General features: G+C 37.6%; 1 protein-coding gene across 12 annotated transcripts in view; it reads right to left on the reverse strand.

Annotated features, from left to right (window-relative positions):
* Positions 1-27,256, reverse strand: part of CEP70 (centrosomal protein 70) — an 86,441-nt gene that overhangs the window by 14,608 nt on the left and 44,577 nt on the right. For all 12 annotated transcript variants that reach the window (XM_047874734.1, XM_047874731.1, XM_047874732.1 and 9 more), the window contains 5 exons: positions 20,702-20,758; positions 10,134-10,221; positions 9,958-10,046; positions 8,826-8,900; positions 2,309-2,414 (listed from right to left, as the gene is read on the reverse strand). In XM_047874734.1, the coding sequence (XP_047730690.1) occupies positions 2,309-2,414; positions 8,826-8,900; positions 9,958-10,046; positions 10,134-10,221; positions 20,702-20,758 (415 nt within the window). The remainder of the gene's footprint in view (positions 1-2,308; positions 2,415-8,825; positions 8,901-9,957; positions 10,047-10,133; positions 10,222-20,701; positions 20,759-27,256) is intronic.

Below are 27,256 nucleotides of genomic sequence, written 5' to 3' on the forward strand. Positions count from 1 at the left end.
GAAAACAAAACCTTTGAATGACACACTGGACCAGATAGACTTAACAGACATATTCAGAATATGCCATCCTTAAACAAGAGAATATACACTCTTTTCAAGTGTACATGAATATTCCCCAGAAGAGATCACAAATTAGGTCACAAAACAGGCCTCAACAAATACAAAAAGACTCAAATAATACTGTGTACCTTTTCTGACCACAACAGTATAAAACTAGAAATTAACCACAAGAAAAAATCTGGAAAGACCACAAATACATGGAGATTAAACAACATGCACTAAACAATGAATGGGTCGACCAAAAAATCAAAGAAGAAAATTTTAAAAATACATGGAAACAAACGAAAATGAAACACAATGGTCCAAAACCTTTGGGATGCAGCAAAAGCAATCCTAAGAGGGAATCCCTAAGAGGGAGTTAAATGGCAAAACAGGCCTACCTTAAGAAGAAAAATCTCAAACAACCTAATCTTATACCTAAAGGCACTAGAAAAAGAACAAATGAAGCCTAAAGCCAGCAGAAGGAAGGAAATAGTAAATATTAGAGCAGAAATAAATGATATAGAAACTAAAAAACAATAGCACAGATCAATGAAACCAGGAGCTGGTTCTTTGAAAAGATCAAGAAAATTGATAAGCTTCTAGACACACTTATCAAAAAGAAAAGAGAAAGAACCCAAATAAAGTCACAAATCAGAGAGAAGTAACAACCAACACCACAGAAACACAAACAATTGTAAGAGAATATTATGAAGTATATGCCAAAAAATTAGACAACCTAGAAGAAATGAATAAATTCTTAGAAACATATAAATTACCAAAACTGAAACAGCAAGAAATAGAAAACTTGAACAGACCAATAACCAGCAAATGAAATGAGTTGGTAATAAAATAAACTCTCTTTCTAAATAAACAAACTTCAAAAGAGAGAGAGAGAGAGAGAGAGAGAGAGAGAGAGAGAGAGAACTACAGGCCGATATTGCTGATGAACAGATGCAAAAATTCTCCATAAAATATTAGCATCCTAATCCAACAATACATTTAAAAAAAACACTCACCACAATTCAGTGGGATTTATTCCTGGGTTGCAAGCGTTGTTCAGTATTTGCAAATCAACCAACATGATACATCACATTAATTGAAAGAAAGGATAAGAACCATATGATCATTTCAATAGATGCAGAAAAAGCGTATGACAGAGTACAATGTTCATTCATGATAAAAACCGTCAACAAAGTAGGTTTAGAGGGAACATAACTCAACATGTAAAAGCCATATGTGAACAAAAACACAGCTAACATCATCCTAAATGGGGAAAAACTGAGAGCTTTTCCTCTATGAACAGGAATAAGACAAGAATATCCACTCTTACCACTTTTATTCAACATGGTACTGGAAGTCCTAGCCACAGCAATCGGACAACAAAAAGAAATAAAAAGCATCCAAACAACACAAGAAACAGGTGTAGGCGAGGATGTGGAGAAGAAGGAACCCTCTTGCACTGTTGGTGGGGGTCAAACTGTGCAGCCACTCTGGAAAACAGTATGGAGTTTCCTCAAAAAGTTAAAAACAGAACTACCCTATGGTCCAGTAATTGTACTACTAGGTATTTACCCAAAAAATACAAAAATACTAACAGAAAGAGATAAATGCATCTTGATGTTTATAGCATTATCTATAATAGCCAAGTGTCCATTGACTGATTGATGGATAAAGAAGATGTGCATATGCATAACGGAATATTATAGTCATAAAAAATGATGAAATCTTACCATTTGCAATGACATAGATGGAGCTAGAAAGTATTATGCTAATATTTTGTCTCAGAGAGAGAGACAAATACCATATGGTTCCAGTCATATGTCGAACTTAAGAAACAAAATAAGGGCGCCTGGCTGGCTCAGGTGGTGGAGCATGTGACTTTTGATGTTGGGCTTGAAAGTTCAAACCCCATGTTGGGTAAAGAGATTACTTAAAAATTAAAAAAAAAATTTTTTTTTTTGATTAAAGAAAAAGAAAACAAATGAGCTAAGGGAAAAAACTATAGAGAACAAACTGATGGATAACAGAAGGAAGGTGGGTGGGAGGATGGGTGAAATTAGTGATGGGGATTAAGGAGTGCCCTTGTGATGAGCACTGAGTATTGTATGGATGTGTTGAATCACTCTATTATATAATTGAAACTAATATTTTACTGTATGTTAACTAATTGGAATGTAAATAAAAACTAAAAAAAAATTAAAGAATAAAAGAAAAACGAAACCAAGGTTCTCTACCAACACCAGTCTCTTTGCCAGCTGTTCAGTACCTGAAAGTATCTCTGGTCAATTAGGGCCTGCTGCTGGTTGTCTTTGCTGGGTTCATCTTGTTTCTCTGGGTCCTCCACCTTTTTTTGACTGAGAAGATCCTTTAATCTAAAGGGGAGAAAATAAATCAAGATAATACAAAATGCTTTCCTAGACACCGGACTAAGAAAACAAACTAAGCCAATGATTCAGCTCCCCTCCAACAGCTTTATATCATTTTACATATACATGTGTGTGTGAATGCGTGCATATGCACGTATAAATTTTTTTAATTTAATTTTATGAGCCTAGACTACGAAGATGGAAATGGAGACGAGGCCGAAGAAGTGGAGGTTAAAACAGGCAAGGAGGGCAAGGGGGAAAGTGCAACTTGCCTCCATCCTAGAGTCTGTCTGATGCTGGGGGTCAAGGAGGGAGTCCTGGGTGCAGTCTCTCATTTTAAATTTTCTTAAGGGGCGCCTGGGTGGCTCAGTCGGTTGAGGATCCGACTTCGGCTCAGGTCATGATCTTGCGGTCTGTGAGTTCGAGCCCTGTGATGGGCTCTGTGCTGACAGCTCAGAGCCTGGAGCCTGCTTGCGATTCTGTGTCTCCCTCTCTCTCTCTGCTCCTTCCCCACTCACACACTGTCTCTCCCTTCTTCAAAAATAAACATTAAAAAAAAAACTGGGGGGCGACTGGGTGGCTCAGTCGGTTGAGCGACCAACTTTGGCTCAGGTCATGATCTCACGGTCTGTGCATTCAAGCCCCACATCATGCTCTGTGCTGAAAGCTCAGAGCCTGGAGCCTGCTTTGGAATCTGTGACTCCCTGTTTCTCTGCCCCTCTCCAGCTCATGCTATGTCTCTCTCTGTCTCTCAAAAAATAAATAAATGTTAAAAAAAATTAAAAAAAATAAATTTTCTTAAATCAGGGCTGACAGAGCAGTTGCCTATGTACTAGCAACGCTTTCCCCTTCCTGAAAGCTATAATACTACGGCTATTCTAGCTCCTTGTAACTAAGAAAACTCACATAAATAATGTGATGCCCATGTTACACTACTAATCATTCTCTTATTTCCCAATTGCATATCAGTTCATTGATGTTTTAGAAACCTATGCTGTAGGAGAGTAGGCTGTACTCAGAAATATGCTAGGATTGTTTTATTGTATCCAAAGCAGTGAGCAGGACCTAAGGGCCACAAAACCCCTAAGAGCAGCGAAAAGATTCTTTACATACTTAGTGGGCACTCATTCCATGTTGCTAGAAGCAAGAGCTGTGTTTCTTTGTGGAGTTTGGGAAACCCAGAAAACTGCCCCTCCAGCTTAAAATATGCGGTGCTGTCTCCTGCTTTCTAGAGCCATCTCTGTACAATAGGCTTCTATGTACAGATACTTTATAGCTTTTAACCATATCTGAAGCCTTTCTATGATCTCATGATGGCTCCCATTCTGGAGATGAGGGACCAGTTGAAAAGTGGAATGCCAATTTTGTTTTTATAGCTCCTGCTTATTTAGTCACAAAGATACAAAATACATGTAGAGACCAATACAAACCTCTCAGAGCTGTATGTTCCCTAAGTTCTTTTCTCTACATTCCTAGGATTTTTTTATATGATTAAGATGAAAAGAGGGTAGGTTTCCTTCAATCTATCAACTCCAACGCTACAACTCTGAAGGTAGCTGTTTGTCTAGGGGAGAAGTCTAGCTCCAGGCAAAAATCCTAAGTGTTACCTTTCAGGCCCAAACCACTGACAATTACAAAGGCTTTGTCTGGAAAGCTCTGTGAGAGGAAGTTGCCCTCCCACATCAGACTTGGTGCACAGCCTGGGCACTGCAATCTCTGGAGGGAGTTGCTGTCAAGAACTCAGACCCCGGGACTCCACCCTTCCCTTGTGACCCCTTGGCCAGCCGTGCTCACCAGCATTTCTGCATTAGTGCCTCCATCCAGAAGCTCTTTAGTGGGGTGGCCCTGACTGAGGTACTTTTCACTTCTCCTTGTGGGGAGGAGTCCTGACTAATATACTTTTCTCCACTCTGACTCAGTATTTTCCACTCCAAGGCCTTCCCCAGGCCCATGAAACAGCAGGAGTCTTTTGTGCAGGGCTCCTAGGCAGTGATATGTTTCCTCCCATCTGCACAGCATGTCATTCACTGACCCTTGCCTGGTACCTTTCCAATGAGAAGAACGGAACACTAAAAACAGAACATTTTTTGGCTGCTTATACTATTGCAGTAAGTGAATAAAGACTTGGTTGTGCATTTCAGTTTGGTTCACTGTCCTCTGATGACCTTGAAATCCATCAGCTCAATACCAGGGTGACAGGATTCTGATTTTGTTTTCTCCTAGCAAAATATAAATACCACTGAAATTAAATGGAATTAGTGTAATACCTTCACTTATCTTGTACTGGCAGACCTATTTGGTCACTTCCTAACAACCGAATTTTATAATCAACCTCTTTGTAATATTAACTCAAATAAGAAAAGTCCATGTGTTCCCATGTTAAATAGATTCATTTGCTATTAAAGATTGATTAGCTGAAAGGCAACTACAAATCTAAAGAAAAAAAAATTGAATTCTCTCAGGTTCTAAAAGGGGAGAGAGACTTTTCCCTTCTTTTCTTATAGCATTTTTTTGGGAAGACTTGTAGTTGTAAATCCCTTCTCTCTTTAAGAAGTATGGAAATCTTTTTAACATTTAAATAAGGCTCTTGCCAAGTTTACATCCTAGGACTGTCTTTCATTCTTGGGAGACTTAGAACCAAATCTTAGACATCAGGGAGGAAGGTGCCTTGTCTCCCTGTGTCTGCCTAGGCTCCTGGCTCTAGGTTGTTAACTTTCTGCTTATTAAAAACATGGAAAGCTTTATTTTTCCTTAGGATAAAGACAATTCACATGTATGTAATGGATTGTATATGCATGGCTATATAATAGAGATTTCTGTCTTTGTAATTTTTTTGGCAGACTGCCTATAATGTACATCACAGTCTAGTTAGAAGTTTATTCAGTAATAAAATTGTTCCTTTTTGTACATATGTGGAGAGAATTCACCAGGCTGACAGGATATTTTATTTTTAATTATTTGCCCAACATTTGTAGTTCTTTGAAAAAATATTCTACCTCTGCCACTGCAGAAAATGAAAATTGGAAAAGCTTTACCTTAAAAAAACGTTTTCATCAGGTGTTTTGTTGGTTCCAATTAGGATGATGGCTAAGAGTCAGAATGATTGGGTACAAATCTAATTTCTTTTCAAGTTCTTCCATATACCACCCATGTGATAGGCAAGTTATCTAACATTTCTAATTCCCTGTTTTCATATCTAGATTCTACAGAAGTTCCAAATTAAAAAAATATATATTAACTTTCGGGGCGCCTGGGTGGCGCAGTCGGTTAAGCGTCCGACTTCAGCCAGGTCACGATCTCGCGGTCCGTGAGTTTGAGCCCCGCGTCGGGCTCTGGGCTGATGGCTCAGAGCCTGGAGCCTGTTTCCGATTCTGTGTCTCCCTCTCTCTCGGCCCCTCCCCCGTTCATGCTCTGTCTCTCTCTGTCCCAAAAATAAATAAACGTTGAAAAAAAAAAATTTAAAAAAAAAAAAAAAAAAAAAATATATATTAACTTTTAAATTACAAATTTAAATTTCTAAAGCATAAATAATTTCTACAAAATCCAACAGAAAAATATAGCAGGGATTGGTTCTAAATCATAATTTTAAAGGCTAATAGTGAAAAGTCAGAGGCTCCTGGGTGGTTCAGTCAAGCATCTGACTCTTGATTTCGGCTCAGGTCATGATCTCACAGTTCATGAGACTGAGCCCCATGTTGGGCTCTGACAGCATGGGGTCTGCTTGAGATTCTCTCTCTCTGCCCCACTTGTATGCTCATGCTCTCTCTCTCAAAATAAATAAACATTAAAAAAATTTTTTTTTAAATAGCGAAAGGTGAGTTTAAAGACGAGAGCTCAAATGAACAACAAAAATATATACACTCAATTCTCATTATTCATGATAGTTATATTCTATAATGTCACCACAAACACCACAAAGATTGAACCACTGCTCCTAGGGTTAATACAGGGTCAGATTCCTGCATGCATCTGGAAACATTTTCCTCAACTGATTAATATATAAGCTTATTTTATGTGTGTTAACGTTTAAAGATACCTTATTTACTATTGTTGACTCATTAACACTGAACTCATGGCTAACAGTGGTGTAACTCACACCTAAGTGAAATTTACTTAGCACGTTTATTTTCTCTGTAAGCCGCATGACAGCCTTCTTCCCACTCAGAAGGGACACTAGACAGCACTTCAACACTATGCTTGGTGGCCCATCTTGGGGAAATCACCAACAAAAAGCATAAAAATCCAAAAAAAAAAAAAAAAGTGGCACTAGAACAACACAAAGAATGCTTCTGCACAGCTATGAGAGCTGAAACAAGAGGAAAAACCATCACCTGTTCAACAGCTGCAAATGTGTGTTGGGCATGTCCATACATGATCATGAAAGTGCCACAACTATTCATGTGGGGATTAAAGATAAATTTTAGCAGGTTAGGCAAATTCACAAATATGGAATCTGAATAGTGAGAACTGACTACCTATCTCTATGTATACGTAAGTACATGACAGTGTGTTTATATCTTCACTAATATACTTGCCTTTAAGTGAGTAAAATTCCTTCGAAGGGGATCAGGATATGCCACTCCAAAATATGCCACTTTGACATAGGACATGTTTTAAGCCAAAAGAATTTGAGACACAGCAGGTGCCGGAAGGACTCTCTGACCTCCTACTTCTCTCCTGAAGCAGATCATGAGAGCCTTATGTACTAGGTGCCCTCCCTATACCTAGAGGAAAGGACCATCTTCATCTCTGAAGACACAGGGATTCCAAGAAAGAATCCGAGTTTTCCCCAGTGTACTTGGTTCATGCTCTTTTGTCCTATTATGTTTTCCACAATTTTCCACTTTATCAAACATTAGTTTAAAAAAAAATGCTCAGCTTAAACTGTTTCTTCAGGCCTTCATTTCCTTATGAAGACTTTGATATATTCACTATAACATCTATCGACACCTTCTCCTCTTTTTACCTCCCTACATCCTCCTTTTCCAAGTTGCTTCTCAAGCAGTTTCCCTATCTCACTGAGACACTAACAACTAGTTGTTGGCCCAAAACTATTCAAGCCTGTAACTGAGGAGTCTTGATTTTTTCCCCCTCAGCTGCCTATATCCAATCCATCACCAAGTCTTGTTCTACTTCCAATATTCCAAACACTTCTCATTTCCGCCACTACTGCTCCCTGTGACCTTGTCACTACCACCTCTTGTCCAAACACACACAACAGCAACTCATACTATTTCACATTCAGTACTTACACTGTATCAAATTGATTTTATTTTTTTTTCATCATCCTTCTCCTTCCAGGTAATCTCCATGAGGGCAGAGACCCTTTCTATTTGACTTACCACTGCAATTCCAGTAACCAGAATACCAAGTACATAGTAGGAAGTACTAAAGGTATCCAAAATATTAAGCAATAGTAGGAAGGGAAAAACATTAACTGAACTATTGGCTGAAGCTTTTCCAAACCTTCCACTTCACTTTCCTTTTTTTGTTTTCCTTCTGCACTATCTTAATGTAACTAGTATGTCAATTGCTAGATGTCCAAAATATTTGCCTTTCTCTGTGGCATGTGTTGCCATAGGAAGGAAGAAACACAGCTGTCACTGAAAACTGAATCAACTTATGTTAATACAATTGATTTAATACATCTAATGCATATATTAACTCACATAGTTTTCAAAATGTTTCCCCCCAATGCTCCCCACACTACCTCCTCAAGTTCCATTCCTTTGAATGAAAGAATACACCAGATAATCTTCAGAAAACACTACTACTATTTGAGGGCCAACTTTTTCAAACTGCTCTGAGGCAGTTTGAAGCTCTGCTTTTCAAAGTCAAGAAGAGTACCATTAAGTGATGGATGTGAATGGCTCACTGCATTCTTCCTACTACTTTTAAAGTATGATGAGTCTATGTATTATTCAGGCCATGACTAGCACCAACAAAAATCAGAGGCTTGTCATCTCTAATTTCCATGATTCCCTTGCAATTCCTCTATGACTTTCAAAGACAATTTTCTGGTTAAAATCTTTGCCCTTGTTATATCAGGCAAATGCCTTTTTTTGTTCTTATTTAGCATAAGTATACAGTCAAATACAACACAGTAGCAACTGTTTTTAAACTGTGGAACCAGAAATATCCTTTTGAGAAAATACACCTTAGTAAGAAAATAATTAAAAGTAGGTTCCATGCCCAACATGGGGCTTCAACTCACAACCCTGGGAACAAGAAACATGCTCTGACAACTGAGTCAGCCAGCCACCACTCAAAAATATCCTTCTCTGCCATTTTCCCCCATCAGTCTGGTAATTTCAAGCTTAGGCCACTATGAGGTAACCATGATGTAAACTTATAGGTAACAAAAATAATAAAATACAAAACCATAATGAATCTGCAACTTTGGTAAAATATAATTACCTGATGTTTTTCTTAAGGGCTTTCTCCAATTTCTTCACCTGTTGTTTATAAAGTCTTAATTCATGCTGTGTGGGCCTGTAGAAAGTAAGTCACATTGAATGTATTTAATTTAATGAGTAAAACTACAAAGGTATTTAATAAGATACACCATGTTACTTGTCACAAATATGCTTATTAAAATTCTTAAAATATTGCACCGAATTTCTTCTGTGTATTCTCTGTTCAAAACTTTTTACCCATTTTTTATTGTTGTTGATTAGTTGTTCTTATAGTGAAATATTTCAAATGTACAGACAAAAAGAGAGAATAGTAAAACAAATAATGGCATACCCACTATTTGGCTTTACCAAAGTTAAATATTAACAGATTTGATTCAAATCCTCTTTTAACTAAAATATTATACATATATTTAAGTTCCACGTGTGGCCTTTGTGAGGTAACCACTACCCCAAATCCACTGTTCATTATTTCCATGCATGGTTTAAAATTGTTACTGCACAAATTTATATATTATTATGTGGTAGGTTTTTTAAACTTTACCTAAATGGTTTCAACTGTAGATATCAGTTCCCTCTCCATTTAAGTATAATCTTTATGAGAACAAGTTATTTATTTTGGTCATGACACCAGAGCTTAGGACAGTGTCTAACTTACAAGATGTATTCAACAAACTCTTGTTAAGTGAAAAAAATCCTGACAATGTTCATTTCTTATTATTCACAGTCAACACGCAGAGCATCATCCTCTTGTGGTAACAAGCTACATAGAAATAGGTCTTGTATGTCATTTACATTTTTTAGTTCTCTTCTTTTACAACACAGGGATGAAATGAGATCATAAGACATTCCAAAGTAATTTGGGAATGGGAAACTCGTTTATATCAATCTGAATCTACTCTGTGTTCCTACCCACTTTTATCTTCTTCAGGGTGGGCTCCTATACTCTCACTTCCTTTGCCCACCTATGTGTTCTCGTTCCTTCTGCCACATGAGATATAACTAAAATGAGTGAAAACATGGTTTCCAGGATTAGTTTTAAAGTAAAGGAGCTACAAAGATACATTTAACACCCCAAATTCCAGGATGTATTTACTTTCCAAAAGTTAAGTAAAAATGATTTAAGTTTCTCTCACCTGGTTTCCAAATCTTTTTGGAGATTCAGCTTTTCACTTAGAAGCGCATCAATCTTGGATTTTGATTCCTTGAGTTGATTCTGTAATGACTTCAACACATTTCATAGAAAAATAGTTAACTTTCCGGATTATTTTACTTCATAAAAAAGTACTTATTACTCATGTAGTCCCCATACCATTAGGAGGCCTTTATAAGTCAGTGAGGCATCGAAACTTCTGTAGTCTTTCTCTTCTTCTGACAGACTTTCATCTTCCTTATATACCCTGTGAAAAGACAGATCGTGTGTACTTCTTATGAAAAATCTATCTTCAATAGAAAAAATATAGCTAACAAAAATCAGTAAAGGCTTGATAACCTGTATCAATTAAAATTTAAGCCAAATTTCCTACTTGTTCTCAGAGAGAATATTAGAACACACTACCCAGTATTATAGTACATATCTGTTCACTATCACCTTAATTAGAATGTAAAATCCATGTGGACCAGAACTTTGTTTAGTTCACCATTGTATCTCACTGCCTAGAAGAATATGGGGCATAAGAGGTGGTGGAAAAAGCACTTTTTGAATGAATAAAAAAACAAAGCATACTGTTTTTTCTTCTACTACTTTTAGGTCACCAAAAATCCTATACAAAAAAAAAAATGCAAATGCAGAGTGGACATGGCAACAGATTTATCAGTCGCAATTCAAGTCTTGATACCATTAACCCAGTGCTATTTGAGTACACCAATCTCAGAATGTCTTCTGTCAGAGAAGTATCTGTGACATCTACCTCACAGGACTGGTGTTAAAAGTAAAATAAAAAATATGAAAGCACTCATTTCCAGGAAATAAGAAGTGAACCTCAAAGTCCCTTGCTTCCATTATCCAAGACCATTTTTAAAAATTTCTATCTAAACTTAACAGGAACCCATGGGGGAGGGGAAGGAAAAAAAAAAAAAAAAGAGGTTAGAGTGGGAGACAGCCAAAGCATAAGAGACTCTTAAAAACTGAGAACTGAGGGTTGATGGGGGGTGGGAGGGAGGGGAGGGTGGGTGATGGGTACTGAGGAGGGCACCTTTTGGGATGAGCACTGGGTGTTGTATGGAAACCAATTTGTCAATAAATTTCATATATAAAAAAATAATAATAAAATAAAATAAAATAAAATAAATAAAATAAAAGTGTCCAAAAAAAATTTTTTTTCTATCTAATTAGGAATGCAAGCTGGTGCAGTCACTCTGGAAAACAGTGTGGAGGTTCCTCAAAAAACTAAAAATAGAACTACCCTATGACCCAACAACTGCACTACTAGGCATTTATCCAAGGGATACAGGTGTGCTGTTTTGAAGGGACACATGCACCCCCATGTTTATAGCAGCACTATCAACAACAGCCAAAGTATGGAAAGAGCCCAAATGTCCATCGATGGATGACTGGATAAAGAAGATGTAGTATATATATATATATATATATATATATATATATATATATATATATATACACACACAATGGAGTATTACTCGGCAATCAAAAAGAATGAAATCTTGCCATTTGCAACTACGTGGATGGAACTGGAGAGGATTATGCTAAGTGAAATTAGAGAAAGACAAAAATCATGACTTCACTCACATGAGGACTTTGAGACAAAACAGATGAACATAAAGGAAGGGAAACAAAAATAATATAAAAACAGGGAGGGGGACAAAGCATAACAGACTCATAAATGTGGAGAACAGAGGGTTACTGGACGGCATGTGGGAGGGAGGATGTGCTAAATGGGTAAAGGGCATTAAGGAATCTACTCCTGAAATCATTGTTGCACTATATGCTAACTAATTTGGATGTAAATTTTAAAAAAGTTAGGGGGGAGGCACGCCTGGGTGGCTCAGTCGGTTAAGCATCCGACTTCGGCTCAGGTCACAATCTCATGGTCCGTGAGTTCGAGCCCCACATCGGGCTCTGTGCTGACAGCTCAGAGCCTGGAGCCTGTTTCAGATTCTGTGTCTCCCTCTCTCTCTGTTCATACTCTGTGTCTGTCTCAAAAATAAACGTTAAAAAAAAAAAAAAAAGTGAGAACAACCCAAATGCCCACCACCTAATGATAAATAAAATACGATGCATCCATGCAATGAAATATTCAGCAATAAGGAATGAAATAACTGATACATGCTACAACATGATAAATCTTTAAATCATTTTGTTAAATTAAGGAAGTCAGTCATAAAAGACCACATATTGTATGTTCCATTTACATGTAATGTTCAGAATATGAAAATCTATAGAGACAAAAAGTAGATTAGCAGTTATCAAGGGCTGGGGGCTTTGGGAAAAATTGGGAGTGACTGCTAGTGGTCAGAAGGTTTCTTCTGGAGTTAATAAAATGCTCTAAAATTTAGATTGTGATGAGGGTTGACAAACGTGAATATAGTAGGATATGTACTGTGAATACTAAGATGCTGTACTGTGAAAATATGAAAAACCTTTGAATTTTACAATTTAAATGAGTAAATTTTATGGTGTATGATAATGGTGTATATCTCAATAAAATTTTAAATAAAAAAATAAAATAAAATTTCTATCTAATGAGATAGATGGAATTAAACAAGGGGGCTTCTCCTAACTACTAATTCACTATAGAACCATTTTCCCTGGGGTAGTTTTTCAAATGTCTCTGACATCCCAAAAGAAAATCTGAGCCTAGTATATTTTATTCCTATGCTACCTTCCTTGGCTCTTTAATTGAAACCACCAAGTTAGGGAAATACTAACAAATAACTAGCAATTAAGGTCATGTAATCTATACTGAATTCCTAAAACTGGGCAAAGAAAAGTAAAGTTATATAGCTGAACACCTATCATTTTAAAATGTACTTTTCCTCTTTTTCAGAGATTATAGTGTAATTACAGTTTTTAAGACTTCCAACTGGTTAACTTTTTTTTTTTTTAATGTTTATTTTTGAGACAGAGAGAGACAGAGCATGAACAGGGGAGGGTTAGAGAGAGAGGGAGACACAGAATCTGCAGCAGGCTCCAGGCTCCAAGCTGTCAGCACAGAGCCCGATGCGGGGCTTGAACTCACGGACAGTGAGATCATGACCTGAGCCAAAGTCGGACGCTTAACCAACTGAGCCACCCATGCACCCCCCCAGCTGGTTAACTCTTACATTTACATTTCTGCTGCCTTGATCGTTGCTTCAAGTTTGCTCGTGTATGGAGACAGAAAGTAACAGTCCATAGTATTCAGAAACTCCCTTCAAAGTCCCTCTGGAAGTCTTTGCACACCTGTGCCCTGAACTAGAGCCCCCACACAGTGTGTCATAGGTGTACTGTGCAGAAGGAGTATAGATGTGGTGAGATACTCATCCCCTTCAGGCCTCAGGATAACCGGGTAAGGCTTGGGGTGGTCAGAGTTCTTGAGCCAGGCACTTCTGACTGCAGCTCTGGGTGTATCCCAACAGCAACTGCTGTCTCTCATAATGAGAAAAACTCTGAGCAACACCACCCTTAATACACAGGTGTTAAGCAGGGGCTTTTGCCTCTGCAAGAGGCCCTGCCCCACCTGTCTTCTCCCCTTGATCTTACTCCCCTAGCTCTATAGGTACCTACCTCCTTCCCCTGTGCTTCCTGTTTAGCCCATGTAGGCCTCCAAATTGTAATCTCTCTTCCCTCTTTTTCTCCCCTCTGTTCTTTCATCTTCTTTTCTTCAGTAATAACATACTTGTCAAGTATACCCTTCTTTTACAATACTCCTGCTCCTTCAGGTGATAATAATACCCTATTTATAGATACCAAATCCACCTTGAAGTTGCTAAAACCTCACTAGCAAGTGAGTACTCACTCTAAGAAAGACTGTTGTTTTTTAATTTGAGAGAGAGAGAGTCTGAGTGGGGGAGAGAGGCAGAGGAAAAGAGTCTTTTTTTTTTTTTTTTTGAGAGAGAGAGAGAGAGAAATAGGGTATAAGTGAGAGACAGATAGGGAGACGGAAGAGGGAAGTAAGTGGAGGAGGGGGGAGAGAGAAAGAGACAGACAGGGAGAGAGGGAGAGAGGGAGAGAGAGAAGCAGGGCTCACCCGGGGCTGGTGTTCACCTGAAGCAGGGCTTGAACTCAACAACTGTGAGATCATGACCTGAGCTGAACTCAGATGCTTAATAACTCAGCCATCCAGGCACCCAGAAAGGAGACTATTGGAGTTCATGAAGTCAATGAACCCTGAAAAACCCTCTTCTCTGGAGACTCATCACTGCCAAGTTTAAATGACTTCTAATTTTTTCATCTGTAAGAAGATTGTTTGTAATGTAGCTCCTATTTTCTTCCTTTCTCCTTCTCCCTTAATGAGAGACATTCCAATCCAAATATCTGGCCTGAGCAACGTTTGTATAGGCCAAACTATCTAATTTCAGCTAGGCCTGTGATGACAGGATTGCTAAGTGAAAAAGTAATTCCTTTCCCCCAAGCTTCTCATTCCTCAACCCTGCATTTTTACTGAAAATTCATGACAACCAAATTCAACACTCCTCCCCACAATGGCCTCAATCCTTTTATCATTTTTAGTCAGACAACCCCAGTTTGCACAACTTCAGAGGCAACTTCTTGTACCATATTCCACGTGGCAGATTTCAAATGATAGCTATGCTAAATCTTCTCTACTCTTACTAAAGATCCCAAACTCTATCTATCCAGTCAGCAGTCAGCAAATGGCTGCCTGTGGGGTACATGCAGGCTGTGGATTTTCGAATTAAAGGTTTACATAACACAGCCATGCCAATTCATTTGCATATAATTTGCAGCTGGCTTTGTGCTACAACAGCAGAGTTGAATAGCTGTGAAACACTATACAGCCCAAAATGCCTATATTATTTACTGTCTGGCGCGTTACAGAAAAGTTTGCCAATGCCTGAATCTAGATTATAATTTACTAAAGACAGGGGCGCCTGGGTGGCTCAGTCGTTTAAGCGTCCGACTTTGGCTCAGGTCATGATCTCACAGTTCGTGAGTTTGAGCCCCGCGTCGCGCTCTGTGCTGACAGCTCAGAGCCTGGAGCCTGCTTCCAATTCTGTGTCTCCCTCTCTCTCTGCCCCATCCCCACTCATGCTCTGTCTTTGTCTTAAAAAATAATAAAAATTAAAAAAAACATTTTAAAAAAGAATTTACTAAAGACATAGCTCAAGGGTTGGAAGCGATATTCCGTTTGGACAATATTTTGTTTTTATTTGGACAGTGTTTTATTTGGACAATGTTTTTTTATTTTTTTAATTTTTTATGAGTGGTTGATACATAATGTGTCACAATGATAGTGATTCAACTTCCATGTTCTCTTTCCTCACAAGTGTACCTACCATCCGTCACCATAGCTTTTTACAGTACCACTGACTACATTTCCTATGCTTTCCCTATTTTTCACATGACTTATTCATTCCACTACTGGAAGCGTTTATCTCCCACTCCCCTTCACCCATTCTGGCCACCCGTCCACTCCCCTTCCCTCTGGCAACCATCAGTTTGTACTCTGTGGACATATAATATTTTTTTAAATCATTGAGTTAATTGTGAATATAAAAAATCTTATTTATGGGGCGCCTGAGTGGCTCAGTCGGTTAAGCATCCGACTTTGGCTTGGGTCATGATCTTATGGTCCATGGATTCGAGCCCTGTACCAGGCTCTGTATTGACAGTTCAGAGCCTAGAGCCTGGAGCCTGTTTCGGATTCTGTGTCTCCCTCTCTCTCTGCCCCTTCCCCACTCACACTCTCTCTCAGGCACGCAAAAATAAACATTAAAAAAATTTTTTTTTTAATTTTTTTTTTAACGTTTATTTATTTTTGAGACAGAGAGAGACAGAGCATGAATGGGGTAGGGTCAGAGAGAGGGACACACAGAATCTGAAACAGGCTCCGGGCTCTGAAGCTGTCAGCACAGAGCCTGATGCGGGGCTCGAACTCACGGACCGCGAGATCATGACCTGAGCCGGAGTCGGCCGCTTAACCGACTGAGCCACCCAGGCACCCCTAAAAATTTTTTTAAATAAAATCTTATTTATAAATATAACCTTGTAATTTTTCTCAAAACACTCCTAGGCAAATCTAGCCACACTGAGCTCACATTCTTAAAAGGTATCAAATGGCTAGAGTATGTAGTAATGGCCCCCTTTAGAAAGATGGTACATAGCTGTCCAATTTGCCACAGTCCTCACCTAACCTGCTTCCCTCAATTTCATTATTTTCTTGATTGTGTAAGCTTAAGTTTGCAACCTCTCAAGCCATTAAAATCTTCACCTTCCTTCCCTTTACTCTTACATACTATGACTGTACATTTTAGTGTCAAGTTGGCTAGGCCTTGGTGCCCAGCTGTTTAGTCCAACACCAGTCTAGATAATGCTGTGAGGTATTTTTAGATGTGATGAACATTTATAAATCAACAGACTTTAAGTAAAGGAGAACCGCTGATAATGTGGGAGGGCCTCATGCAACTAAATGCCTTAAGAGCAAAGACTGAGACCCACAAGAAGGAATTCTTTCCTGAATCTGCAGCCTGCAGGCCTGCCTCAAAAGCACATGAACCAATTCCTTTAGTTATTATTTTTAAATTTAATTCCAAGTTAGCATACTATAATAATGATTTCAGGAATAGAATTTAGTGATTCACCACTTACATACAGTATCTAGTGCTCATCCCTTAACAAGTGCCCTCCTTAACACCAATCACCCATGTAGCCCATCCCCCACCCAACACCTTACCAGCAACCCTGTTTGTTCTATTTAAGAGTCTCTTATGGTTTGTCTCTCCCTCCATTTTTATCTTATTTTTGCTTCCCTTCCCCTATGTTCATCTGTTTCTTAAATTCCACATAAGTGAAATCATATATTTGTCTTTCTCTGAGTGACTTATTTTTGCCTAGCATAATACATTCTAGTTCCATCCATATTGTTGCAAATGGCAAGATTTCATTCTTTTTCATCACTGAGTAATATTCCAGAGAGACAAAGAGAGTGTGTGCGTGTGTGTGTGTGTACACAACACATCTTTATCCGTTCATCAGTTGATGGACATCTGGGCTCTTTCCATATTTTGGCTACTGTCGATAATGCTGCTATAAATATAAACATTGGGTGCACATGCCCCTTTGAATAGACAGTTTTGTATCCTTTGGATAAATACCTAGTAGTCCAATTGCTGGGTTGTAGGGTAGTTCTTTTTTTAATTTTTTGAGGAACCTCCATACTGTTTTCCAGAATGGCATTCCCACCAGCAGTGCAAAAAGGTTCCTCTTTCTCCACATCCTGGTCAACATCTGCCGTTGCCCGAGTTGTTAATTTTACCCATTCTGATAAGTGTGAGGTGGTATCTCATTGTGGTTTTGATTTTTATTTCCCTGATGATGAGTGATATTGAGCATCTTTTCATGTGTCTCTTAGCCATTTGGATGTCTTCTTTGGAAAAGTATCTATTTCTTCACTGGATTATTTGGTTTTTGGGTGTTGAGTTTGGTAGATTTCTATAGATTTTTGATACTAACCCTTTATCCAATATGTCATTTGCAAATATCTTCTCCCATTCCATCAATTACCTTTTAGTTTTGCTGATGGTTTCCTTTGCTGTGCAGAAGGTTTTTATCTTGAAGAGATGCCAATATTTCACTTTTGCTTTTGTTTCCCTTGCCTCTGGAGACATGTCAAGTAAGAAGTTGTTGCAGGCCGAGGTCAAAGTGGTTGTTGCCTACCTGTTTTCTCTAAAATTTTGATGGCTTCCTGTCTTACAGTTAGGTCTTTCATCCATTTTAAGTTTATTTTTGTGTATGGTGTAAGCAGTCCAGGTTCATTCTATGTCGCTGTCCAGCTTTCCCAACACATTTGCTAAAGAGTCTTTTTTCTATTGCATGTATTTTTTTAATGTTTATTTATTTTTGAGAGAGAGACAGAGTGTGAGCAGGGGAGGGGCAGAGAGAGAGGGAGTCAGAGAATCTGAAGCAGGCTCCAGGCTCTGAGCTGTCTGCACAGAGCCCAACATGGGGCTCAAACCATTAACTGTGAGATCATGACCTAAGCCAAAGTCAGACACTTAACCAAGTGAGTCACCCAGGCACCCCTCTATTGGACTTTCTTTTCTGCTTTGTCAAAAATTAGTTGGCCATATGTTTGTGGATCCATTCTCGGGTTCTTTATTCTGTTCTATTGACCTATGTGTCTGTTTTTGTACCAGTACCATCCTGTCTTGATGATTACAGCTTTGTAATACAGCTTGAGGTCTGGAATTGTGATGTCTTCAGCTTTGGTTTTCTTCATCAACATTACTTTGGCTATTCAGGGTCTTTTGTGGTTCCACACAAATTTTAGGATTGTTTGTTCTAGCTCTGTGAAGAATGCTGGTGCTATTTTGATAGAGATTGCACTGAATGTGTAGATTGCTTTGGGTAGTCTCGACATTATAATATTTGTTCTTCCTATCCAGGAGCATAGAATGTTTTTCCATTTCTCTGTGTCTTCTTCAGTAGCTTTCGTAAGCTTTCTATAGTATTCAGTATATAGATTTTTCACCTCTTTGGTTAGGTTTATTCCTAGGCATTTTATGGTTTTGGTGCAACTGTAAATGGGATCAGTTCCTTGATTTCTCTTTCTGCTGCTTCATTATTGGTGTACAGAAATGTAACCATTTTCTGTACATTGATTTTATATCCTGAAACTTTGCTGAATTCATGGATTAGGTCTAGCAGTTTTTTTGTGGAGCCTTTTGGGTTTTCCACATAGAGTATCATGTGGTCTGCAAAGAGTGAAAGTTTGATGTCCTTCTTGCCGATTTGGATGCCTTTTCTTTTGTCTGATTGGTGAGGCTAGGACTTCCAACATTATGTTAAATAACAGTGGTAAGAGTGGACATACCTGTGGTGTTCCTGACCTCAGGGGGAAAGCTCTAAGGTTTTCCCCACTGAGGATGATATTACCTGTGGGTCTTTTGTATATGGGTTCATGATCCAAGATGTGTCACATGAACCAATTCCTTTAAAATAAATCTTTCTATTTACATCAGTATATATCCTATTGGTTCTATTTCTCTTGAGAACCCTGAATAAACCTGAAAAACCCAGTTTTTCTGTATTAAAGGAAAAAGTATCTTCCTTCTTTCCAAGGCAAATGATGCCTTCTCATTCATTTTTAGGTTACTTGGGACTGTATGTGAAAGACTACTCTCTATAGGTCACTACAAATCCCTTGAACTCCAGCCAAATTGGCTTAATCACAGTGACATTAAAAAAAAAAAAAAAGAAAGAAAAAAAGCCTACACTCTTATACCTATGCACTTTTGCCCATAGCATCCAAGCAATCTAAAATGACTACCTTTTTTGCCTTTCTGCTTTCCCAAATTTTACTTTTAAGCTCAAATACAACCCTCATCTGCTTTGTAAAGACTTCCCTAGTCACTCTATCCAAAACTATATTGTTCTTGTTTTAAATTCCTCTATTACTGTTTTACTTTAGTGATTACTTTATTATTACATTATATGTATTAGTGTTTTTAATCTCTTATTATTTTTAATTATTAATGTGTTTACATTTTATCTCCCTTACTAGATTGTAAAATCTTACAAGGTAAGAACCATATCCAAATCATCCTATCTCTGTAGAATCTAACACCATCTAAAAGACACACTCTCACTTGGAAATAGGAAAGTCTCTGAAGTTACTTGATATAATGCTACTTTCTGAAAAGAATGAAACTAGGAATTGCTCTATCATTAGTTGTTCTTGTCTTTCCTTCCTTCTTTTTTCTCTCCATCCTGTCCCCCCCCCCCCTTTTATTTTCTTTACACTGCCCAAGGTGCTAGAAGGAATCAGCAACCAGCACAGCTCTGCTATTGGCTGAAGTGTTTCTGGAGTCATTCTCGGGGCAAGAATGTAAGAATGGAGTAGATAATTTATCTGCATGTTTTTTAAAGTATATCAAGTACCTAAAACAATACGGCACAAGGTAGGTGCTCAAATATTTGTTAAAAGAATTATTCTATCTATGAACAATGAAACAAGGGCCTTAGATAACCCTCAGTTATTTTACGTTAGTCGAAGACCATTATCTTTACCCTTATTTTTTAAATCAGAGGTGGTAAGTGTGTTTTACTCTATATGTTTGATTTTTCACTATGACATTTTACCTTTATCTCCTTTAAGTCTGTATACTAATTAGTTTGGACTTTGTTAGGCAGCTAGTCAAATCTTATGTACCCTGTGGATACACTCAGTAAGTGTCCAGTGGCTAGATGACATAGAACAAATTATAATACTTCAACAAACTAAATACTGTTTCTTCTGTCACCAATATTTTGGTGGCTGTTAAATACACATATCTTAAAATAAATGCAATAAATTTTAACATAAAAAGTCAAATGCAGTCTTCAAGATCTTTATAAAAAAAGGAAATCATAGTTATATTAGGAAGATTTCCAAAATATATTTAAAATTTCATGAGATTATAAAAAATTTTGGTGTGATTCATGACTAGGTAATAACTTTAAACACTGTAATACGGGGCACCTGCGTGGTTCAGTTGGTTGAGAGACCAACTTTGACTCAGGTCATGGTCCCATGGTTCACTGATTTGAGCCCCACGTTGGGCTCTGTGCTGACAGCTCAGAGCCCGGAGCCTGCTTCAGATTCTGTGTGTCCCTCTTTCTCTGTCCCTCCCACTTGCGCTTTGTTTCTCTCTCTCTCCAAAATAAATAAACATTAGAAAAAAAATTTTAATAAAAAAACTGTGATACATGATTAGTCTTACCTTTGTTTATGAAGTTTTCTAATTTTAGATTCATAATAATCAATTAGGCAAAGCAACCTAGAAAACAGAAGATAGACTTAATTTTCAAAATTTGGTATTGGAGCATTTACTACTATTGTCTCTATATAAGTTCAAATTACAATGATAAATGTACCAGCAAGTTTGTTTAAAAATGTGATTTTTTTTACCCGAAGCATTATATTAAGCCATATATTTTATATTAATTTCAAAGTATAGGTTTTAAAATAACCACAAACTTCCTATCTCGACATATTAAATGAATATTTTCCTTGTCCCAGCAGTTCTACCTTTAGCAACTGCTCCCACAGAAATATTTGCTTAAGCTTGGAACTCAAATGAACAAAGTTATCCAATGCACCATTATTTACAAGAGTAAAAACCCAGAAATAATCTAACTGTTCTTCCATAAGGAAAAGTTAACTAATGACACATCTGCTCTATAGAAAACAATGAAGCACAGAAGAAACGATGTAAATTTGTATGTCCTAATAAAAATTGATAAGGAACAAAAGTAACGTTGCATAGCCAAATGTAGAGTATTACTCTATTTGTTTTAAAAAGAAATAATTTTAAGTGACGTTGTCTTTATCTTGAATAAGAACTCTGTGGGTTGTTTTTTTTTTTTTTTTTTTTTGAGAGTACATATCGGGGAGAGGCACTGGGAGAGGGAGAGAGAGAATCCCAAGCAGGCACAGGCACAGCGTAGAACCTGATTCAGGGCTTGATCTCATGACCTGAGCTGAAATTAAGAGTCGGTTGCTTAACCAACTGAGCTGCCCAGGCGCCCAACTCTATGGGTTCTTAAGTGGGGGATAATACCATAACCTAGGGGATGGTTCTAGTTGTCACACTAACTAGTTGCGGAGAGGGAAGGATCTTAAAAGTTCATCAATGAACTGACAGCCCTACTACACAATGAACCAACCTCTGCAAAATGCCAATGGCACTCCTGTTGTTAAACCCTAGGAAGGACACAAACTAAAGTATTACAAGTGATTATCTCTGGAATGTGGGAATTAGGAGGGGTAAGCAGATACATAGTATTTTACTTTACACACTTTTATACGGTTTGAATTTTTATAAACGTGCTGCATTTGTAATTTTTAAAAACCCGTAAAAAAATAACACTGTTTTCACATTATTCTTTTTTTTTTTAATTTTTTTTTTTAACGTTTATTTATTTTTGAGACAGAGAGAGACAGAGCATGAACGGGGAAGGGTCAGAGAGAGGGAGACACGGAATCTGAAAAAGGATCCAGGCTCTGAGCTGTCAGCACAGAGCCCGACGCGGGGCTCGAACTCACAGACCGCGAGATCATGACCTGAGGCGAAGTCAGCCGCTTAACCGACTGAGCCACCCAGGTGCCCCACATTATTCTTTTTAAAGCAAGAATTCATACTTTTTTTCCATCTGAAGAAAATTACTCATCTCTTTTTTTCAGAGCTTATTCAACCAATTGTGCTTTTACTATACAACTTTCTGGGTTATTCTTTCTCTTCAATCTTTCTCCATCTCAACACATACCAGCTTTCCTATTACCCTGCAAAAATGCTTTAATTTCTTTTATATCCTTCACAAACCCCCTCACCCCCTACTTCTCCCTTATGCCACCACTCCATCCCTCTTTTTCTTCATAGGAAAGTTCACTCACTCTGATTGTTACCAGATACCTTCAATAAACTTCTCAGGAAGACTTACTGTGTGTCAAACTGAGAATTCTGAGGAAGACAGTGAGAAGGCAAACACATAAAATGATTAGGCAGCATATAACACTTCTTATCACCTCTCTTTCCTGAAATACTTTTTTTTCCTTAGTTACCCTGATGCCCAAAGGTAACTCCTCTTTTCCCTCTTCTTTCTTCCTCTATCTGATATCTGGAAGGTCTCTGGAGTTCGGCCCTTCTAATTGTAGGCCAAGTATCTCTACATGGCTGATGGAAGGTACCTAAGCACATGTCCATACATGAATTCATCATCTTCCATCCCTCTTCCCCAAACCTAGCTTGAAATTGGGCTATTTTTGGTTTTTTTTTGTTTTGTTTTGTTTTTCTTTTTTTTTTTATGAAATTTATTGACAAATTGGTTTCCATACAACACCCAGTGCTCATCCCAAAAGGTGCCCTCCTCAATACCCATCACCCACCCTCTCCTCCCTCCCACCCCCCATCAACCCTCAGTTTGTTCTCAGTTTTTAACAGTCTCTTATGCTTTGGCTCTCTCCCATTCTAACCTCTTGAAATTGGGCTAGTTTTGAATCCTCCTTCTTTCAGTATCTGCGGCCAGTTAGTCTGTACAATTCCTGTCCATCTTTGCCATAGTTCTCCTTTCTTTTGGATCTAATGCACGCCTTTGCAATCTCCAACCTAGACTACTACAGCTGATTAGTAACTTGTCTTTTTGTCTCTGGGTTTAATTTCTTTGATCAGAAATCCTGAGGGGGGGGGGTGGTTCCTGCTATATAGTAAGCAGAACCCAAACTCTTCAGCCTGGAGTTTGAGTCCTTCACAAAGTTCCAGCACACCCTTCCATATTGTCTCTTAAGACACTTGCCATCATCATTTTGTGCACTCTATGCTCCAGACCTCTTGGACTACTTGCTATTTTCAAATATATTCCGTTTTCCTGCCACCATGCTTCTCTAACTAAAATACCTTTCCTTCATCTCTACCTATTAAAATTCTATAGCTCCTAATAATTAAGTTTATAAGTTACCTCCTTCATGAAGCCTTTTTGGTCATCCCCATCTTCCTCAAAGGAAACTAATCTCTTCTTCTATCATGCCCACTTGGTATCCTATTTGCCCCACCATTACAGTACAGACCACAATCTGCCTTCTATTTTCTATGTATGTTTCTACCTACCCAGCTAGATTATCAAGTCCATAGTGGCAGGAAACATGTTTTTACTCATCTGTGTATGTTCTATATTGTTTTGCCCAATGCCTTTGTAACTTTTAAAAACAGCCATAGTGGTTCCAACTCATGTATTACTAATAGGGTTAATTCATAATTTTTTAAGCTCTGTATCTCAAACTGAAAATTAGCTTTATTAAAAATCCAATAGAGAATTTTCAGGTCATCAAATTCACACCTGAATTAGCTTCACTTCGGATGGCACAAAAATTCTCCCAATACTTCTCTCTCTCTTGCCCTCTTACTCACTCAAATTGGCCGGTTTCTGTTCTTGTCTTCATTCCCCTTCCTCCTTCATTCCTCTCTTATATGCCTCTTTCTCCCACTATAATCATCTCCCTTTCCTTCTTTTAGTTCTTCCTTACCCCTATTTTTCTTTCTTACCCCTATTTTTCTTTCTTTGCTTCTCTCTTTTTTAAATTTATTCACACCTAGGAGAGCCTTGGTGGCTCAGTCGGTTGAGCATCTGACTCTTGATTTTGGCTCAGGTTGTGATCCCAGGGTCATAGGACTGAGCCCCACATTGGGCACCATGAGCCTGCTTAAGATATTCACTCTATCTCTATCTCTCTCTCTCTCTCTCTCTCTCTCTCTCTTTCTCTCCCATTCATGCTCTCTCTCTAAAATAAATAAAATGAAATAAAATAAAATAAAATAAAATAAAATAAAATAAAATAAAATAAAATAAAATAAAATAAAATAAAATATTGGGGTGCCTTGTTTGCTCAGTTGTTAAGCATCCAACTCTTGATTTTGGCTCAGGTTGTGATCTCATAGTTCATGACATCAGGTCCTCCATCTGGCTCCATGCTGACAGCAAAGAGTCTGCTTGGCAGTCTCTCTCTCCCTCTTTCTCTGCCCCTTCCCCATTCATGTGTGTGCGCGCTCTCTCTCTCAAAAGAAATAAACTTAAAGAAAAAAAAAAAGTAGGGCATCTGGGTGGCTCAGTCAGTTAAGTGTCAGACTTGGGCTCAGGTCATGATCCATGGTCCTGGGTTCAAACCCCACATCGGGCTCTCTGCTGACAGCTCAGAGCCTGAAGCCTGCTATGGATATTCTGTGATTTTCTCTCTCTCTGTCCTCCTCTGCACTCTCTCGCAAAAATAAACATTAAAGGGGTGCCTGGGTGGCTCTGTCAGTTGAGCGTCCGACTTCGGCTCAGGTCATGATCTCACAGCTCATGAGTTCGAGCCCCGGGTCTGAGGCTGACAGCTCAGAACCTGGAGGCTGCTTTGGATTCTGTGTCTCCCACTCTCTCTGCCCCTAACCCACTCGCATTCTGTCTCTGTCTCTCTAAAAAAGAAATAAACATTCAAAAAAAATTTTTTAAATAAACATTAAAAACTTTTTTAAGTAATAAAATAAAATTTATTTACACCTATCTCTATATATTTATGGTATCTTAATTTTAATTTTTAAATTTTTGTCCTTTTTATTCCTTCAAAAGGATGAAAATTATATATATGTATTAGCTCTTAAATAATTATCAAAATAATCTAGTCTTAACTCATTTTTAATTTATATGAGAACTCATTTATTTTTATAGTAAAAGAGAAATATAATTCTATTATGTAAATACATAAGACTAGTTAAAATTTAATTCATTTATCCTATTAAATGAAAAAAAAAAATATGGTGCTACCTTTCATACAAAAAGATGAAATATGGGGGTGTCTGGGTGGCTCAGCTGGTTAAGCGTTCAACTCTATTTTGGCTCAGTCATGATCTCACAGTTCATGAAATCGAGCCCCACATCAGGCTCCACGCTGACAGCATGGAGCCTGCTTAGGATTCTCTATCCCTCTTTCTCTCTGCCCCTCCCCTGCTTGCACTCTCTCACTTTAAAAAATAAACTTTAAAAAGGTGGGGAAAAATGAACATAATAATGATACTGCTTGTATTTGCTAAAAATAACACTAAACATTTAAAATTACCCATAGGGGAAGTAAGGAATAGGGTCAAGGGGACAGAAATGAAAACACAACTTTCTGAATACGAATAATTAGTTTTGACTTTGGAATCATATTGATGTCTTACATATTCAAAAGTAAATCAAATATAAAAAAGCAATCCCTAAAAATTGAAAACAAATTTAAATAAACCTAACTGTATATTAATCTGGTGACACACACATAAAGAAATATTTCAAGGTATTTTACAACACTGTATTTGACTGCATCCTAGTAGAATACATTACTGGTGTCTAAGATAATTGCAAAGAAATTTAAATTTCATAAGTAGGCTTATTGTTAGCAGTAATTCTGGTATTATTTTGAAACCATTTTCATATACTTCACAATAAAGCAAATGAATAAGTATTATATTATTGTTAGGAAAAAGGATTTCTAGCATAAAAGAAAGTTACAAATGTAGAATCAGACTTTCAATCCTGTAATGTTAACTTTAGATGGAAAAAAAAAATTAATGATTTGTTTTCTCCCCGGAAATATATATATAATTCCCTGCAGTCTTCACTAAAAAGTCCTAAAATCAGTGACAACATAATAAACATTATAAGCATGACAAGCAACCCCAACATCCAGACTGTGGTCTCTAAAAACCATTCCTAACTAAAAGAAATGTCTAATTAATTAATTTTAATTTTAATTTAGTCAATTCTAAATGTTTAGTGTTAGCTTTAACAAATATCTGAGTCCACTTCACAAAAGCGCTCTGAGGCAAAAAAAAAAATTAATTAAATAATAATAATGATAATAATAATAATAATAAAGCACAGAATGTGCCTTCCACCTAAAAGTAAGAAATTTAACACAGATTAATGCGGTTGGGTCAAAAGGATATAATACCAGCAGGAAAAAGTTCCCACTGGCTAAAGACAGAATAATTTTATTATTAAAATACTTGAGTTAACAACTTTAGAAAGAAGAGAGATAGCCACAAACAAAAAATCTTACTGCTTATCACTGGAAATCATAACAGCATCAACTTCTTACGCTAAAAAGTGAGAATTAAGGGGCGCCTGGGTGGCTCAGCTCGTTGGGCATCTGCCTCTTGATTCCAGCTCAGGTTATGAAGATCTCACATTTTGTGAGTTCAAGCCTCTGCTTGGGACTCTGTCTCCCTCTCTGCCCCTCCTCTGCTAGCTTTCTCTCTCTCTCTCAAAATAAATAAACTCTAAAAAAATTTTTTAAAAAGAAAAAGTAGGAAGTAAAATGAAAGAACTGAACATTAATTCTATCTTCCCTATAACAAACCACATAAGGCAACTAAACAGCCCCTAGTCAATAGGAAAGATTCTTTTTTTATGAAAGAATTAAACAACAACAACAACAACAACAGAAAAATCACCATTTTGCAAAATCATCAATTGGGTGAAACCATTGAGATGATGGGGAATTTTATAGTGGAAAGATTATATTACTATTTAACCCCAACAATCTAGTATCCCTAAGAGTAAGTCAACAAGACAGTATGTGCCTAATATGTTACAATTAGAAGCAATTACCACCTATGGAAGTATTTTGCCAAAAATATGTTTTCTTTTTTTTAAAGTTTATTTATTTATTTTGAGAGAGAGTGAGTTTATTTATTTTGCAAGACAGAGAATCCCAAGCAGACTCTGTGCTGTCAGGGCAGAGCCTAACACGGGGCTCCATCTCA

Source organism: Prionailurus viverrinus, chromosome C2, assembly GCF_022837055.1.
Source record: "Prionailurus viverrinus isolate Anna chromosome C2, UM_Priviv_1.0, whole genome shotgun sequence".
NCBI lineage: Eukaryota > Metazoa > Chordata > Mammalia > Carnivora > Felidae > Prionailurus > Prionailurus viverrinus.